The sequence below is a fragment of the Mytilus californianus genome, unplaced genomic scaffold, assembly GCF_021869535.1.
Source record: "Mytilus californianus isolate M0D057914Y unplaced genomic scaffold, xbMytCali1.0.p SCAF_15, whole genome shotgun sequence".
Classification (NCBI taxonomy): Eukaryota; Metazoa; Mollusca; class Bivalvia; order Mytilida; family Mytilidae; genus Mytilus; species Mytilus californianus.
The window spans coordinates 13089209-13109540 of record NW_026262637.1 but is presented as its reverse complement, the minus strand read 5'-3'; the positions used below and the strand labels follow the sequence as shown (position 1 = coordinate 13109540).

Genomic DNA, 20332 nt, shown 5'->3' with positions numbered 1-20332 from the left:
ATATACATAAAAAATACCGCCTTTTCTTGCTGTTAGGAGTGGTTCCCTATATTTATTATTGAATACTATCGAATGAATGTGGAGATAAATGAAGAAATTAAACTGTTTTAAACCATATCTTATCTCTTTATGCGTTTTTATTCAATACGTATATACATTTATCGAAGTTGTTTTACACTTATACATGTATTAACATTAATCAGAATATATGAAAAATGGGTTATGGTTAACGAGTTTTTGTGTTAGACCTTTCTTGTCACCATTGATTTGTTTTTGAAGTGACCAACTTTCATTTCTCTGTGACTTTCAAAATTCAATCTTTATTATTTGTTCACAATTATTAAGGATAGGAAAAGATTAGTCTACTTTGTTTGAACTATAAGAACTAGCTAAGGCCATATGCACTGCTGATATATTAGTCTGTGTGGCTTATAAATCCACGCAAATCATCTCTATAATACAGTGATCTGCTGGTCTCACGCAGATATAGAGTTGTGGTTTTTAAAGTCCAGCGCGCTGGGGTGTAAAGTCTAGCGCTGTAGATCTAAAGTCGAGCGCTAGAGATATTAAAGTCATATGAAACGAGTGACTGGTGAAAAATAATGTTTATCTAATTCTTGAACCAATGCATGTATATATCATAAAATTAGTCTTCTGTACACGATTTTATCATTTTTTACGCAAACATATCGTATAATCGTCAATTTTTTTTTCTCTCTGTCTGTTATGATGTGAAAATATGGCAGCTACTTAATAGTCGTGTTTTGAAGCCGTAGTTGTCACCTTATAGTAAACAATCAACAAAGAAGCATGGATATTGAGCACGTGTATAACATGTACAATCAGATAATAGTTCATTTTAATGACAGATCCATGCGTTTTGCGATCACCGGAATTTTACGAGGAGGGTCACGCTAAGGTCACTTGCATACGGAAAATATGTCGGCGAATTGCTTCCTGGAAGCAAGCAATTAAAAAAAAGTAAACTTCTTCTGAATGTGGACAATTTAAAAACATTTCTTCAGAAAAAAGTATATGTACACAAGTTTTATAATGAAAACTATCCATTTAGTTATAAAAAACATATGCATCATTTTTTTTTTAATTTGAGGTTTCATATGACTTTAAGTCCAGAGTTGGAGATTTAAATATAAAGGTTGTGTCCTCTCAACCACTTTTCAATCCTTTATCAAATGTTAATATCGTCGTGAAATGCATGAAATACTCGCCACTGAACGTTTTATAAAAAAAACATCCAACAATCACTCAGTCAAATGCAAACCAAATGCGCAGATTTTTTTTTAACAACGACTAACAAAAACATTGTTTTTTTAAATGGATAAGGGAGATAAATCGAACGTATATTCGACATGTAAATAAACGAAACTCAACGTAAGGTTACGCAACATTCAACAACACAAAACCAATTGGAACACTAATGTTTAACCACAACAATAAATTACAAGGTTGCAAAAGAATATTAAATTGTTTACTGTTGTCTTTAAACACGCTGCAATATCGGTAGAAAATTTTACTGCATAAAATTACAGCTCCCTAACGATACGTTCGTCGAGTTTCGTCCGTTCGTAAGATGTTGAGAAACCTCTATTATGACTTTTGAACACCGGTATACTACTGTTGCCTTTATTTATTGATACATATATAAATATTAATATGTGAACAGCTATGTTGGCGGTTTGGTATCTATAACATTCATATTCTTTAATTTATCATTGTCTCATTTTATGTCTGTTACACGAAGTGCAAGCATCCTAAAAATATGCAGGTACACTTTTTTTTTATATGAATTATTACCTTATTGATCAAATACTTTCCACTGTTATAGAGTTGAAAACTGCATTGATAAGCTTAAGATAATAAAAATATTGGAAAATCCTTTATTTGTGTTGTTTCTTTTCATTTTACAGTTGTTTCTAATTTGCTAGACTAAAGTGGAGTGGAAATATTACAGTAATAATAACCCACGGAACAAAGTTCCGTCGATTTTTTTTTTACCTGTCCGTCCGTCCGTCAGTCAGTATGTCTATCAGTCTTCTTTTTTTCAACGCAACTCCTCTGAGACCACACAACAGAATTTCCTGAAACGTTGTAGATAATAAGAAAATGATATGTTAATGTGCATATCGACAGGAAATTAATATTGTATTTTTCATCCAGGAGTAATGCCCCTTTGAACTTAGAATTTTGGCCTAATTATACCACCTCAACAGTTTGTCATCGCATCTACCCGAAACCACATAACAGAATTTTCTGAAACTTTGTACATAATAAGAACATACATGTAGATGTTTGTATTGACAGGAAATTATGATTATATATTATTTTTATATGGGTAATGTCCCTTTAGAATTTTGCCTTAATATACTACTGGCTCGGTTGTCATCGCAACTTCCCTAAAACCACAGAATTTCACGAAATTTTGTCGATAATAGGGACAGGATATGTAAATGTGCATATGAACATCAATAATATCATCAGTTGCATTTTCTAGGTTTTATTCCCTTTGAAATTAAAATTCCGGCTTAACAAAATACTAAGTACTAAGTACTGCAACAGTTTGTTATCGCAACTTCTCTGAAACCACGCAACATACTTTCCTTAATCTTTGTAGATAATGACATAACATGTAGTTTTGCATATCCAAAAGAAATTATTATCAGTTGATTTTTAGAGTAGTTATGAGTCTTTGAACTAAGGAATTTTGTGAGATTTTGTCTGCCGACTGACAATTGTAGGGCGTGGGGTGTGTCATATACAAAAGTCAGGTCACTCTGACCTTAACTTTGACCCCTTTTAAGATAATCAATATCCATTTCTGACAAATTCAACAACACTGACCGTTATTTTGATGATAGTGTTTCGTTAAATAATCAATAATTCTTGAATATATTGCCGAAATTTGCTCAAAGAAACCTACTCTAAATAAATCAAATATTAGCAGGAATTGCTATTCTCTCATAGATTTAGTTGATTCAGTTTAAAATAAGAAACTCTACACAACAATTTACGACAAATGGGACGATTTTTCTTCCATATTGCTATTTTACTTTTTGGACGATGATGTTCCATTGGCACCGTCGTGTGGTGTTTATATATCCCAACTCGTGCTCTGTACCCTTGTCAGTAATGGGGTTTTGAATTCCACTGAGCGTAATTGTTGTATTATACCGGTAAATTATTAAGTCAGGGGTTTCGTTACCACAAATTACTTTAAATCTTTACTAAATTCTTGACTGTACTTGTAGAAAATCTATTTGAAACGGAAAAACACATCCTATTGTTTACGGTGATGCTGTTTACCGATCGCAAAAGTTTAGATTAAATCCGGGTAAACTTGTCAATCCTTTAAATAAACTCATTCTAAAAGGTTACCAATCCAACACTGTAATTAGATCTTTGAGCGTTGATTTTATTGGTTTATATATTGATTTTGTTATCAGTAAATTTAAACCAAACTCAATATTATTGTTATTATCCGATGAGTTAAACACTTTTCAACTGCTTTTACAGTTTGTTCTTATGTAGTGACGTTACAATACTGTCCCAGGTTAGGGAATAATCGGCGCTTTCAAACCCTGCAATATTCTGTTTGTGTCTGATCCAAGTCTGGAGTCAACAATTGAGATGTTGTCGTTTATCATGTTTATTTGTAAATAGATTGTTCTCGTGTTGTGCCGTTACACCACTGTCCCAGTTTGGGGAGTGTTGGCGCCATCGAACATACTTAACCCCGACATACTTCGTGTGCCTTCCCAAGTCAGGAGCCAGTAGTTCAGTGGTTGTTGTTTTGTTCATATCTGTCTTATTTTTTTATCGTGAATTGATTTGTTGTAACGTATCCTATTAGTTTTCTTAAATGAAATGTTTTATATTTTTTCATGTTGGGGCCTTTAAAAACCAACTATACGGTATGGGATTTTCTCACTTTTGAATGCCGTACGGTAGCCTACAATTGCTTAAATCCACACCATTTGTTACTTTGGTGGATAGTTGTCTCATTGGCAACCATACCTCAACTCCTTGTCTTTATATTAGTAAATATTTTGTAAAACGCACTGACTTGATAAAATATTTATTTTATGATTCATTTGTCTCTGATTAAAGTTATGTTTTTTGCATACATATCACAGTTTTCATCAAGAAAGTACTCAAAGTTTACCGCCACTAGTCTATAACGTAGTTACAATGAACTCTTCTATGTTTTCGCGAGATCCTAAACGAACATTTTATCGATATTTGTAAATCGAAAGTTGTTATTTTTTCTATGTAAAAGGTCGAAATTTACAACAGCTACCATCTTTCTTTTATATGTATAATTTACCCTCAAAAGGTCAATTTCGAAATTGGAAAATATACGTAAAGAGAAAATTCCTTCTTAAAATTCATTTAAAACATCCATTGATATGACGATGATGAAAAAGAAAATAATTCTTTATTAATGTGAAGATTGGCGCCTATTAAAACGTTTAAACCCGCTGTATTTGTTTGCACCTGTCCTAAGTCAGGAATCTGATGTTCAGTTGTTGTGGTTTGTTGATGTTGATCATAAGTGTTTCTCGTTTCTCGTTTTTTATATAGATAAGACAGTTGGTTTTCCTGTATGAATGGTTTTACAGTAGTTATTTGTTTGGGGCTCTTTATAGCTTGCTGTTCGGTGTGAGCCAAGGCTCCGTCTTGAAGGTCGTACTTTGATCTATAATGGTTTACTTTTACAAATTAAGAATTGATTGGAGAGTTGTATCATTGTCACTTATTCCACATCTTCTAATATCTATATTCGTCCGAACTGCTTTTCTGATTTTACCGGAAGGCTCTAATCAAAATGGTTTAAGGTTTAAAGCAAGTTAAATTTCAAGTACACAAACACTGAGGAGCTTAATGACCAAAGAGGACATAAAAATAATAGAAATTGTTTAATGTGAACATGTTCCGGTGATACGAATAGGAAATCTATCTTTTAGAGCGACTTGCCCAGACTGAAGTTTAAGGTTCTGGTTCCCAAGGCAACAACCCAAAGGAAGACATATCATCCTACTCAGACACATGATTCTGATAATATGTCGACCAGATTCTGGTCTTGTTCCTAGATGGCAGTTACTTAGAAAAATATCAGCAGATACTTTCGTCTTTGGTTTGGCCCGGTCGGAGATCGAAACTAATTGAAATGACGCACTCGATGAGATAACTCTACCTATATCATTTAGGCGGTTTACCAATTATGACCAAAAACACATTTTATGTTATCATATTTCTGAATTTAAACATAACTGATATATTTTTTCTCATATTAGGAAAACTAAAAAAACAATAATAAAAGAAGTTAAAAAAGGTACAGCAATTACATATACTAATTATAGATTTTAGTTTTTTGACTGGTCTGTGATCTCTATTGTAAGCTTAGTACATAAGTCTATAAAATTGGCACTTGGGAAATATAGTAATAAATGATTAATTATTTTTGTTTATAACTGACATTTCTATTACATGGCTAATAGAACTATAGATTCCACCACTGCAACAAATGTGTAACAATAATTTCTCCAATCGAGACAGTAAAATTTTAATATTTAAAGCGCAAAGCTCTTCCGCTTTTTAAATAAGTAAACATTTAACTGTCGAGAGTGGAGAAGTATCGTGAGACACGAGTTTTAATGGTGAAGTCTGTTTTTCTAATGATTTTTATCTTTCTTTTTGAAAGATTTGCAGAAAGTTGTGTTCTTTATATGTGACGTCCTCAGGCAATGTCGCCTTTTTCATGACGTCACAATAGAAATTTCAGAAGAAACCAAGAAAATCTGACGTCATAATTAAATTGCGACCAATCATTTGCTGAGAACAGATATTTCACTAGTGAGAAGAAATATTTTTCTCTCGTTGATCCCGAAATGTAAAAATAGCACAAAAATTATAGAACAAGCAATAAATTGCTCAAGTGATCCATTCTATAACAGCTAGATAACCAGTAGTCAGTTTTTTATTATATTTGTCCAGGTTCTCTGTCGTTTTCGGCTGTTAAACTATCTCGTTTCTGATTTGTCCCCTTTTCGTCAGACATACGTTTCTTTTTTTCAACAACTGCATATACATTACTCGTTGAAGATTGATCTTCACTTTTATCAACGTTCGATTTGTTTGGTTTACTGACAACTGCATATTCACACCCATGTTCACCAGGTGATGTAACATGCTTCCCCTTTTTCTTATCCGGGACAGAATAAACATCATCTTGAATGGTCACCTTTTGTTTTGGCTTAGGAGCAATAACTGGTTTTTCATTTGTAGACCCGTTCAAATTCGAATTTGACGGTGTCAGTTTTTCTAAGTTAGTTGAACTGTAATCTCCAGTTGATTCTTCGACTGACGGTATTTTATCCAAATCTACTGTATTGTAATTACCATCAATATCAACTGATATCCTGTTTGTGTTTGGACTATCGTCGTTGTTTGGTGTTTGAGTGGTCTCAGGAGGTTCTGATGAAACGTACAGGACATTGTCACGTAGACCATAATCATCAGTATCAGCATTAACTGCTGGACCTGGTTTAGATGTTGATTTTGGATGGTTTCTAAAATGTTATAGGTTTAGCAAATCTAATACAAATTTGTAATGAAATCAGCTGTTAACATTCACAGTTAGTTTTTATATGATTTACTCGTTTAGAATCTTGATGTTTTATTTCGAATTTTTGATATTTTAATTTATATAAAATAAATCTAGCCTTCTCAATAGAAAAGATACATATATATATAAACAGATCTTAACCTAAAAACCTTTAATCTTCTCTACAACACAGAAACAATTTGTTCACCTGAATTTAACGTTTATTTATAAGATCGATTAACGTGAAATTCACGTGAAAAACATTTGCCCGTATAACATTATACAAATGAAATTATTTCTAAATGTGTCATTTAAAGATACTCCGGAAATCTACATCCACTCCAGATGATTGAATTTTCAAAAAACACGAAGCTTGCCAACTTAAAGTGTTTTAAACATTTGAAATTACTTATTCGGGGATGGGGAAATATTTTATCGTACAAGAAGCAGTAGTTTAATAAATTTCTCTAATGACTTTTACACAATACATGTATATCGACTAAATTTAACGTTCTTTGAAATCAACTCCAAAAACACTATGTGAGCAGTCATCGCCCATGATCGTATTATTTTGGCAGAATACAAATCAAATGCCACAATCTCCTGTACGGTAAACATATAAGTAACTTACATACCGTCTATAGATACAGATTACAGCAATAACGACAATAATGATTACAAATCCTCCAACCGATGCACCCACTGCTAATGCTGTTGTGTCATCATCATCTGGAAGATTTGTCAATTAATACATTTTTAAATATCATAAAGGTCATTTCTATTAAAAGAAAATTAAACAAAAACATAAATACGAAAAGAAGAATAAAATAGTTCTCAGGAAAGTAAACTAAAAAAAAAAAAATCTCGGAAAACTGGTTAAACGCAGATCTAAGCGAAAGTGTAAACGTTTATTTCGATTGACAACACTCGACACGCACGATATTCGACACTCGACACACGATATGCTATACTAGGTCATGCAATAAGCGGAACCTGCTCATTAGCATCTTGTAATAAAGAATCAAGATAATGTAATGGGAATTAAAGTGTTACATATGAAATGAATACGTGGTAACCAAGGACAATCTACAGTTACCAACAAATAGCTTAGCAATATAATTAGCTCTCGCTCAATTTTTCATTTTCGTCGAACATAGGAACAGTTATAAACTGTTGTAAATAATAAATTATTGAAAGAGAACTGTGAAAAAAATTAAGAATCTATTGTTGCTATTGATATGCTCAACAATCTCAAACGTTAGAATGAAGAATTGATTTTCTTTTTTGATAAACAGGAACTTGTTTATCTGTTACACAATCGTGAAATAAGTAACCTTTATTTTTCGGTTCATTTGCTTTGTTTGTGGTTACAGAACCATCGGTACTTGTGAAATTTAGAATTTCGAACTCAATAGTGTCAATTGCTGTTGTTTTTGGTACTGTTGTTGTTGTTGTTTTTGTTGTTTTCGGTACTGTTGTTGTTGTCGTTGTCGGAACTGTTGTTGTTATTGTTGTTGTTGTCGTCGTCGGTACTGTTGTTGTTGGTGGTGGTACAGTAGTTGCTGTCGTTGTCGGAACTGTTGTAGTTGGTATTGTTGTTGTTGTTGTCGTAGTCGTCGTTGGAATTGTTGTCAGAGTCATCTTTGTTGTTTTTTCTGCTGATTGTGTTGTGTTAGTTGTAATGGTGCTGCCGTTGCCGCATTTTAGCTCCAGCTGGTTTCCCGATTTATCAGAGACGGCTGTGAATCAAAAACACACCATTGTAATCCTAATAACCACAAATAAAAGGAAGTAAATCTTCTTTTATTTACTATTATTGGAGCAAAGGTCATTGCAAATAAGGTCTATCAATTAAATACTAGTAGGCAAGTAACAAGCATCTCATATCTATAATTCAATATATAGCAACTATTTTAATCGTTGTTGTTTGTCTATGTTTATACTTCAAATTTGTTTGGAGCAGTCGTGATATTTTGTGGTTGGTACTGTTTAAAAAAGCCGGAAGATACCAAAGGGACTTTCAAAAATCATAAGTCAAAAAATAAAAGAAGACAAACAGACAAACAACAGTCTTCAAGGCAATACATAGTAAATCAAGACTGTGCAACATGAACCCTACAAAAACTAGGAGTAATTGCATATGCTCCGGAAGGATAAATAGAGCCTCCTCCATGTGTCACCGGTCATGGTAAAAAATTGCCAGTATAACAAATTCGAGGAAGACAAATTTGTGACTACAACAATAAGAGCTTATCCGTGTTCATCTCTGACAGAATTGTTCCATAACCAAATCATAATGGTGTCTGTTAAACAAACAAATGTTTTTGGTAATTCCAGTTAGTCTTTTTTGTATTTTATCACGACATTGGTAAATAATTACGTATGTTCCAGCACAATTTATTTATTGAATCAACTATACAAAACATTACAAAGAAAATATGGCATGACCGCTAATTAGCATCTTGCTTTCGCAAATAACAAGCCAAAAGAAATCTATCATATGAGGTCTTTAAATAAAGTTCCTATAAAATTTTCAAATCTATACTTCTTCATTTTTATTACATGATTTCTTCAGGTCAAACCTCTTGTGTTGAAGGAAAACATGGACAACCTGCCAATATTTGCATATTTTGAAATCATACCATTAATATTTAGATATAACCAGCCGCCAAAAGTGTATTCTCACTCGAAACTTTTTCCTGTTTGATACTGTATAATTATACATATAAATTTATTGTGTACAAGAAAGACAATCTTATGCAAATCTTTACACAGGAAAATAACTTTTAAATGAGCATCGAATGCATACAATACCCATATATTAACCTCAATTTAAAATGCATATAAAATCAGGCAGACAGAAAAGTACATCAGGTTGACATAACTAGTATGTTGTTTTGTAGAATTCGGTTTATTGGAACAGGTAAGCGTAATCGATGTACGGAACAATATTGTTTTATCTTTAATAATGTATATATTAATGAGTTTGTTCTTTAGTATGCCCATATCATAGAGCTAAGGACATTTCCTGTATTGATTTTTTTATTTGTTCTTTTAGGCATCTTCTGGTAGTCTTCTAATCGAGATTAAAAGGGAGAATTCAGATTTATAAAACGGCTAATTCATCACTTCTCCGTCAGGGGATTGTCATTATGCCTAGATATTTGACCTTTTAGCTAAATATGATTTACCAACATATGTTAACCATAAGCTTACAGGTGTAACACGACGGGTGACATTTATATTACAGAAAATACTTCATCTTCTGGATTTCTTAATTTTGGTTAACATTGATTGTAATCGGTTTTGTGAAGCACGATATTATATTAAGTTTTCTGTGAAGTATTTTGTAGACTGCCATGTTGATGTTCTTTTTCGTCGACCTATGGTTCCCTATTGCCTTTGGTATCTTATCCCCCTATATATTGGCTTATGTTTTTATAAGCTGTTATACAACTGATTTCATTTACCTATTTGGTATCCGTTTAGTAGCTACATTTTAAATCCAAAGATAACATTTACCTAAGAAATGAGAAACTCGGACTTCTTTTAAACTGAGTTTTACTGTGCGTATTGCTATATGTTTCTGTTTTCTACGACTAGAGGTATAGGGGGAGGGTTGAGATCTCACAAAACATGTTTAACCCCGCCGCATGTTTGTGCCTGTCCCAAGTCAGGAGCCTCTGGCGTTTGTTAGTCTTGTATGTTTTTTTAATTTTAGTTCATTTATTTTCATCTCAATTTTATCATCATGATACACTAATAAAACATAATCAGTATAGAAGTCGAAACTAGATTTTTCTATTTTGCAATGAAAATATATGCCCCTACTTTTCATTAACAAAATAACTGGCCCTATGGATGGTATCACATGTACACCAACTTTTTTATTATTGATTGGCGATTATGATTAGCACTTTTTTATACTTATTTCATCATTGCACTGTAACACATTATGCGATGTTCAGACGGTGCAGCATTCTATAGTGGATTATTGTCAATTTAAACTGAATATTTCAATGCTGTGAAAGCTTTTTTGTCCATTGTTGTAAGTATTACATTTTTTGTTTCAATTATTAATATATTTGTAACACTCAGAACGTGTCCGTCACCCTAAACGTGTCCACATGACGTCACTGAACTGCAAAAAAATATCTAGTTGCTAAATGGCACCAAAACGTGTCCTTTTTGTGAACGCCCTATCGTGTCACTTTTATTAAAAAAGGAATAGTGTTCTGTCCAGTAAATTATTTTTTTATGGTGTGATACATATGCGGTTTACAAAATTTGATCGTTAGCTAGTGTGAGTAGGTACTGAAATCTGTTAAATATGTTTAATTTAGTATGAATAATCTAACAATATGTACCTTTCTTTATTTCAATACAATACCCTTCATTATCCTTCAAAGTTCCATTCACAGTAATTGATGTTATTGTCATTGTATCGTTGATTGGTATTGAATCTAAGATAACGCTATTACCGACTACGCATTGAGCTTCCCAAACTCTGTAATTTGATCCTATACCAAACCCCAGTAACAAACCACATCCGTAAGCTGATGGACTTGAACTTGTCTTCTGACCAAATCTTTGCATATAAACTGATATTGCTTTATCTTGATTGATTACAGAAAGTTCACATGTACAGTTTTGCATAGTGTTTGCCTTTACTAAAACAGATTCGCTATCATCCTGTTGTTTGGTATCATCTGTGCATATATTGACTACTGAAATGAGAGAGAAAGCATACCGTATATAAACTTTCTGCAAATAATCATTTAAAAAAATTCCATTTTCATATCAAATCGGTTCTCAGTAGTACAATTTTGAACATTATAAACCATACATACAAATTGCACTGTGCATGATTTTCAGTTGACATGCGTATTGTGCAACCAATTTTTCTGAGATCAAAATATAGATAAGAATGAAAACCCAAACATTTATCCACACAAAGTTACATGTATCTCTTTGTTTGTACATTTTCATTGGCCCTTAGTTTTAGGAGTTCTATTTAGCAGACAACAGCAGATATTAAGTAACTATATTCAATACTTTTATGAACCACTAGATATAATCTCAATCAACAGAATATTGCTTTTCTAACGTTTTTCAGTTATATGATAGTATCTAAAAGGTCTGTAACAATGTAATAAAGAACTTATATCAACATCGTTGATTCTGCAGTCGTTGGATCCACTTTTAAATGCAGTTAAGGGACATTCCGTTTTGAATTGTCTTTCGAGTTAGTAATTTTTGTTATTTTACTTTTTTAAAACAGTTAATCAAAAATAATTGTAACCTTCAGGTGATCACACAACTCCATGTGTGCTCTTCTATTTTAATTATATTTCTTTTTTGCGTACACACAAATGACAACAATTCAGAGAATTTATATTTACCAATCTTTTTAGGTCCACATATTGGGTTATCATTTCGATTATTTGTACCTGCTTTTAAAATCACTTGTGTTTTCACGTTAAATGTTCACCTTTGACATTAGGTTACTTTACTGTTGACTATTTCTTTGTTATAAAAAGGCTTTGCTTGGAATGTATTATGATGTAAAAATAAACTTGTTTTGATCATTGTTAAAGGCCGTACGGTGACTAGTAGTTGTTAACTTCTATGTTATTTGGTCTCCTGTGGACAGCAGTCTCATATTGCAATCACACCACATCTTCTTATTTTTATATGTTGTATATTAACCTGTCAAATTTTCTGCTGTAGCACAGGGCTCCCCTGCAGTCTCTAAAATATGAATAGAAACATTGCAACACTTATGTTATGACATGAATTATCATTGATATGGTTATAATTATAAATTAACTGTTTAAAAAACGTTGAATGTTCAGAAATACTTAGGATTTTTTACCCCAGGTATAGATTTCCTTAGTTGAATTTTGAAAATCTTTCGGAGTTTGGGGTCATCAATGCTCCTCAACTTCGTACTTTATTTGGCCAACTTTTTGTTATGCCAGCGTCATTGGTGAGTAATTTATAGACGAAACGCGTCTGGCCTACACAATTTTAAGCATGGTATCCAGTCTGTAGGGAAATTTAATACATATTATGTGCCACAGTTGGAGCAGGATCTGTTTACCATTCTGGTGCACCTGATAACCCCTCCAGTTTTTGTGGGATTTTCGTTGCTCAGTCTTTTGTTTATATGTTATGTTTTGTATACTGTTATTTATCCAAAAGCAAATAAATTTGGAAATTGTCCAAATATATCGTCAAGTGTCAATTATCTTTTCCTTTGGCACAACTGCATTAATATCTAGTATTAGAAACAATTTGAGTGAAAAGAAAACGGAAAATACTTATTGTATGAAAAACTTCATTACTTGTATGCTGATTTCATGTGCTTGCAGACAATGGTGATATCCGAGTACTAGAACAGGAGAGGCGGGAAATACCGAAGGAATATTCAAACTCATAAGTCGATGGCAAACTGACAACGCAATGACAAAAAACGAAATATGGCGTAACGACAAACAGCAGTTAACAAAACACAACATAGAAAACAAACTGAAGACATAAACATAAACACGGGTGTCATCTCTGGTGCTCCGGATGGGTAAGGCAGATCCTTCCCCACGTATGACATCGTCGTATTAATTATGTAAGTACAAACTTGGTGATGATGTCACATACACATGTACCAGGACAAGAAAAAGGTGATTATGGCTACACCAATTGGAACATATCCGTCGCCATCTGTGAACAGATATGCCGTGACAGTCAACTAAATTGTGATGGCGTACGTATAAATTTCAAGAGGGTGACTGCAAATTTACATCTTGAAACCTTTGGTTTTATCGCTTTGGTGAAAGCAGCAACCCTCTATCAAGGAAATCATGACAGAAAGCTCTGGAATGTCGTATCAACTGGGAGATATTTACTCCATATGCAAGCGCCTAAGTCTGGGAGAAGAAGAGTTATTAAATACAACGTATCGGCTTTGAACTAGCTTTCAGTTATTGCGAGTTCCCTTAGGTCTTTTGTCTTCATTTATGCTAGCTGTGTTTTCTACATTGTGTCAATCTGATGAGTCAAGTCATTTTCAGGTGTTTTTCTGCAGCTTGTTCCAATGTTGTACTGTAACAGGACTGTCTCAGGTTAAAGAAGGATTGGGCACTTACAAACATGTTTAACCCCGCCACATTCTATATGTACCTGTCTTAAGTTAAGGGGTCTGTAACTCAGTGGTTGTCCTTGGTTGCCGTCGATTATTTATGTTTTTGTAATAGCTAATTATACGGTATGGGATTTGTTCACTATTGAAGGCCACACGGCGACCTATAGTTGCTAAAATCAACGTCATTTGGACTTTGGTGAATAGTTGTATCATTAACAATTATACCACATTTCCCTTTTTTTATGTTAATCGATTCAATAGTGTACCAATGTTTAGCGATTATGGAAATAAAATAAAAACATACAATATGATTATATCCTAGGCAAAAAAGTTAAGCATGTTACAGCCATAAGAATACACACACTTAGTCAATATTTGACTTGCTAGTTCATAGCGGAATTGTCCGTTTAAATACATTAACTCGTGCCCAGACACAATTTACAACTCATTTGAGAAAATATTTGTTTTTACCCCTAAATGTTACTAATTGTGTAATCATGTAGCAAACAAAACTTTACTTAAAGTTACAACTTATTTAGACCGGAATTGAACTCAGAACTTTCGGTTTTTGTGACGGCTAATAAGGAACCACAAAACACCACATTTTCAATAAAATTGAGTCTCCAAGAACACATTGTTATCATGGAGATATGATTGCCATTCGACTTAACCTGAATACTCTAAATATCGATTCAATTCATGATAAAAACCAAGTTTGGCCGCAATCATCATTTGAGTATCTAGTTTTAAAAAATATTTCTGATGATCCTTCCTACCAACTAACATGCCGACATGGCCAAACAAAATTATATAGGTAAATTGCATCATCTGTTTTTGTCTTGAACTCTGTTACAGATACAGTCTGATGGGCAAGAAATGTTCAGAAAAGAGTAAAATAACAAAAAACTTCAAGGAAAATTCAAACGGAAAGTCTCATGTCAAGTGGCAAAATCAAAAACTCAAACACATCAAACGAATGGAAAACAACAGCCATATTCCCGACTTGGTACAGGCATTTCCAAAAGATATGAACTGTATTTAAGATTATTTAGTTTCTATTAAGAAGTGCGAAGAAGAAACAGATATACATACACAGAAATTTTCTCAAAATTTGTTCGGACGAATTCTTAAAGGAGTTTTTGCACTTACATGAAGATTTATGCCCTTTTGATTTCATTTCGACCTATAATCTTGATAAGGAGAAAGTTTATGCAGGAAACAAGATCACGCCCAGATCTCCAAATAAGTCAAATGACAGAAATTCGTAAGTCGACTTCGTATTGGAGTTATTGGTTATTATTGGAGGGTTAATATAAAAATAATGAGATGTGATATGATTGCCAATGAGACAACTTTCCACCAAAGTTCAAATAAAGTGGATGTAAGCAATTATAGGCAACCGTATGGCCGTCAACAATGAACCCATACGTATATTCGGCTATAAAAGGCCCCGACATGAAAAATATGAAACAATTCAATTGAAAAAACTAACGGCCTAATTTATAACAAAACAATTTACAAAAAAACAAATATGACAGATGTGAACCAACGACAACCACTGAACTACAGGCTCCTTGCTTGGGATGTTACATCAGTCTGCGAATGTTGCGAGTTAAACATGTGTGTGAGCTTTCAACCCTCCCCTAAAAGAGGGACGAAAGATACCAGAGGGACAGTGAAACTCACAGATTGAAAACAAACTGACAACGCCATGGCCAAAAACAACCTAACCTGGGACAGTTGTGTAACAGCACAACATAAGCACAAACTATAAAAGTCAGTTGAAGAAATGCTAACTCATCAGATTGATACAAAGACATACATTAAACAGACCGGACGTGGCAGGTTATATATACTATCCCTCATCCCTAATAACAAAAAACCACCAAGTACAGATCTGAGAGTACCTGCAGTTACTAACAGCTAGTTCAAAGCCAATAACAACTAATTAAAAAAATCATGTATCAAAGTCTAAAATATCAAAACATAAGTATTGACAGATTATAGTATCGTGAAGGTACAAAAGTGTAATATTTAGTATGGTTTTAATTTACTGATAACAAAATCAATATTTATACCAATAAAAACAAGATCCAAAGATTTAATTACAGTGTTGAATAGGTAACTACATCACCGTAAAAATTGCTATTCCGTTTGAAATAAGTTTTCTACAGGTACAGCCAAACTTGCAAACCAAATCTTTGTATCTATGGAGAATTTAGTAAAGGTTTTAAGTAGTTTGTGGTTATGGAACTCGCTAAAAGCAATGAAAATCTAGTTGTAGAACACTTACTAGAGGACGAGATGAAATGATATTTTAACGGGTTTCTTGTGTAGTTTAGGTAACCAATACATAGTGGGGACCTTCAAAAAGAGGCCTTAAACTTTGCTGTGGTTGTGACATGATTATTTACCATATGACTCTCTGTGGATCGTACGGCCTTTAATGTAGTTGAATGTATAACTTCATTCTTAAGGACTGTCATGTAGTATTTACGTCGTACCACCACCACATTATTGGCTGCTTTGTCGGCCGGTAAAAACGCAAAACGCTTTGCGAGTTCTTGAATTTTGTTATAAATCCTAGAAATAGGAGTTTTACGCTCTTTTATTTAGTTCTGAATTATTTTCGAAATGTGATATGCGAATGTCAACAATTATCAAACATTTATTCAAATAGGAATTAAGTGACTTTTTGACAGATTTCTCCCGTTTATACCATTTTTCACAATAGGATGAAAGAGCATCTTTAATAACCTGACAACACTCTTTCCCCAATTTATTTTCGACGGTGGACTATATTTTGGTCCTTTTTTCAGAAAGTTTATAACCTCTCGGTTTTGAACGAAGTTTACGTCCCCTGTAATTTCATGGCCATATGGATCACCTCTAAACTTTGATGTTTCACAGTCTCATGTCGAAGGAGCATTGTTTTTTATACTGATGTAACTGACGTAAAATTAAAAAGTAAACTTCTACTGTTTTTTTTAAACGAATAGAAAATTATAGGTGACTCTATCAAAATATGGAGATATAATGTTTTGAACGATAGTCATGAAAAATACTAGACAAATTAATAAAATCAACACCTCTATTAATGTATTTTTTTTTTATGAAATACTTTTTATGATCTTCAGGTTTGTCAACAAGGTGTAAATTGTCAGTCTACTTTTTGTGAGTTGATGCCCATGAAGGTTCAGACTAATCAGATTTTATTGTTACTTTTTAATTACGGCCAGTATTAAATATACTGGTTATTGTAGTTTATAGATTGATCTGTCCCTAATGGATAATGAGTCGCCAAGCTAAGATCTTTTTCCAACAAAATGTACCTGTGAATTGTTGTTTTTTTTTTGGGGGGCTATTTTTGTTTATTCTTTTGTTCAAAACTTCCTTACTTTTCGGTGATTGATGACATTTTGCATCCATTTAGAACTTCTTGGACAGTATCCACATGTATATGGTATACTTTCAGAGATACAGTCAATCGAAACTTTTGACAAATGTGTAAACATTTAGAGAATGTATGCAAACAATCATCCAAGATACCAGGTTAATAATGTGTTAGGCCAGACGAGCTATTTGTCTACATTATATTTATCACTGCCGAATCAAAACTGTTGGACAGCACATAGGAAGTTAAAGTTAATTTCTCGAAAAATCCGTCAACAAAATATTGTTTATAAATTATATATTATTGCTGAAACCATTTCCGTTTTAAAAATGTGGAAATATCAAACGATCACCGGATTCATTTATGCTGTCTAGGTCAATCAATGCTTAATAGTGTACGAAAATACACGAAAAAAATGCGATGTTGCAGCAAGATGCCGTCACGATGTCACGATTATTATGCTGTTTGACCATTTTTTACACTTAATATCGAGCATAGTTGATTTCTACTAAGGACCCCCTAAATTCTCAAATAATAAAAATGGAAAAGTTAAAATTATAGCATATCATTCTTATTCAAATTTCTATGAACGGATTTTCGAGAAAAACACTATTTCAAGTGAAAAATGCACCTTGTTCGACGATTTTGAAATATCATCTATAAATGTATAGATATATATTACGAAGTTCGTATTGACTGTATCTTTATGCATATGTTTTCGACATACAGATACAATTCAACGAATTCTAGATGCGTTTAAAATTTCACCATAATCCGAAATAGTTTCCAATAACGCGAACTTTGCATGAAGAAAAAAAAAATCTTCATTCAAATTATGCTGTATTTACCTGAAAATGATTTTCCACGTTATGTCTTGTGGAAATGTTTAAACCTAGTTTAGCTGGTCGTTGGATATATATAAAAGTAGGAAAATGTGGTATGGTTGCCAATGAGATAACTCTCCACAAGAGACCAAATGCCACAGAAATAAACAACTATAGGTCACCGCACAGCCTTCAACAATGCGTAAAACCCATACCGCATAGTCAGCTGTACAAGGCCCCGAAATGACTAATGTAATACAATTCAAACGAGAAAACTAACGGCCTGTTTTATGTAAAAAATAATAAACGAAAACCAAATACAGCAACAAACGACAACCACTGAATTACAGGTTGCTTACTTGGGACAGGCACATACAAAATGTGGCGGTGTTAAACTAGTTTGAAGGCGCCAACCCTCCCCTAACCTGGGACAGTGGTGTAACAATATAACAAACTATAAAAAATCAGTTGATAAGGGATCAAATAGATACAAAGTTAATTGTATATCAGGAGAATATAAGAAAAATGTCTCATTTATAAATATTTAGTGTTTGCTCAGTTAAAAGCATATACGGATATCATTAGACTATTGCATCGGTTTTTTATTGATTTTTCGTAACCAATACTTATCATCAATATAAATATTGTGCTGCAAATCTACATTTACCTGTCTAAATTTATAGTTTTGGTTATATAGCTGTTCAACTGTTTTGGTTCTTATACATTCACGGCTTTCAAATATTCGGATTTGAGCGTTCCTGATGAAGGTAAATCCAGAAAAGCGCTTCGGACGCATGAAATTAATAACGTGTCGTTTTCATGTTTTAGCTACTATAGTCAAATGCAAGATATAATGCATCAAGACAAATTAGATATGTTTATCAAGATATAGTTTGTTTCTTAAGAATTAAAAAAACAAAGAAACAACTCAATATTATTTCCTTACTGTTGTCGTGCATAAAAAAGGCTCATTTCTTTTTTTTTTAACAATTTTTAACATACATTGTTATTTGATTCTGCTGAATATATTTTTAATATATATATATATAAATATTGTTTTCTGATACATGAGTCAAAGTATAATTCGGTTATTTAAAATGTTAATTAATTGCTTAACTGTGATTTATTCACAACCTATTTTTTCTACAAGAGTGAAAAAAAACTGACGTGAAAGTAGACAACTCACCTATAATAGTAACAAATGTAACTAACAATGGTAGATATATTAATGGCATCGCCTTCATACCAATTTTACTAACAGATCACTTTGATTTCAAACCAAAAGTAGGAAGTGTTAAATGGTAAAACCGGTTATATACAAGTTTATTCAACAATTTAAACTATTTATAGTTCTTTTATATTGATTTCCAATTAACATGAATATTTTAAATTAATAACACGCATAAAGTGTATTCATGAACAGAGATTAAATCATTTATAAGTGCAGGTTTGGTATATCTTATGGTCCTTTCAGATTTTTATCAGCTCCTCAATGTAAATATTAAATGTTTGACTTACAAGTGTTCTGACTTATGGTGACATTAATTGTCGGAGTGTGGATCTTTTGCAATTAAATTGGTGTACTGTTTTTTGGTTTAATTAAGTTGAAATGAATATCATTAAAATGCACCTGAAATGAGATATCCGCTACGTTTTAAATTTAAATCTCTATTGATTTATCATGTAAATATAAAAATGTTATGTCTCACATGAGATTCATCTTACATATTAATTAAGTTTTCTGACAAAATATTAATATATATTAATTTCTAAAAAAATCCTACGATATGATGGTTGTGAGTTTCGTGTTGATAATTTCTTAGTTTGGATATTTTTTTGCTTTCAAATGGACACTTCTTATTTTCAGGTTGAGACACATCGCAATTAAAACGTATCATTTCATTACTCTTCCTTTTAATGTACGTGGATGTTTTTCTACCGAAACTGTAAATATGTCGTCATCTAAGGTAGTAAAGGGTATTTATAAATGTAACAAAAAATCAAGAACTGACACGAAAAGTGCACAAAATAGTAATATAGATGTAACACGCAATACTGACATCAATCGTCATAATACGATTTCTAATATAGTGTGAATCATCCTACACACGAATGTGATCAATTTGGGATTGATTAAAAGTGTTTTGAAAAGTTTTGCATTATTAAATGTATCTCATATAATGCCTCTTAACTGTAGAGATAAACTAACAAAACTTCACATTATTTGTTACGAAATTCAAAGTTAAACTATTCATTAACAATGTCTTCGTGTATTTCAGTCTCATCAACGTAGGAGAGAATATTTTTTTCTGCCTTAAACCCTTAAAGACTGTTCAAGATGGTGAATTGTA

General features: G+C 32.7%; 1 protein-coding gene across 1 annotated transcript; it reads right to left on the bottom strand.

Moving 5' to 3' along the window:
- Positions 1 to 4119: 4119 nt before the first annotated feature.
- LOC127725436 (uncharacterized) lies at positions 4120 to 19284 on the bottom strand. Its single transcript, XM_052232397.1, has 6 exons — positions 19168 to 19284; positions 12332 to 12373; positions 10990 to 11349; positions 7957 to 8361; positions 7258 to 7351; positions 4120 to 6587 (listed from the first exon to the last, which is right to left on the bottom strand). The coding sequence occupies exons 1-6, from the start codon at positions 19223 to 19225 to the stop codon at positions 5999 to 6001; spliced, it is 1548 nt and encodes a 515-aa protein (XP_052088357.1). The 5' UTR covers positions 19226 to 19284; the 3' UTR covers positions 4120 to 5998.
- Positions 19285 to 20332: the final 1048 nt, after the last annotated feature.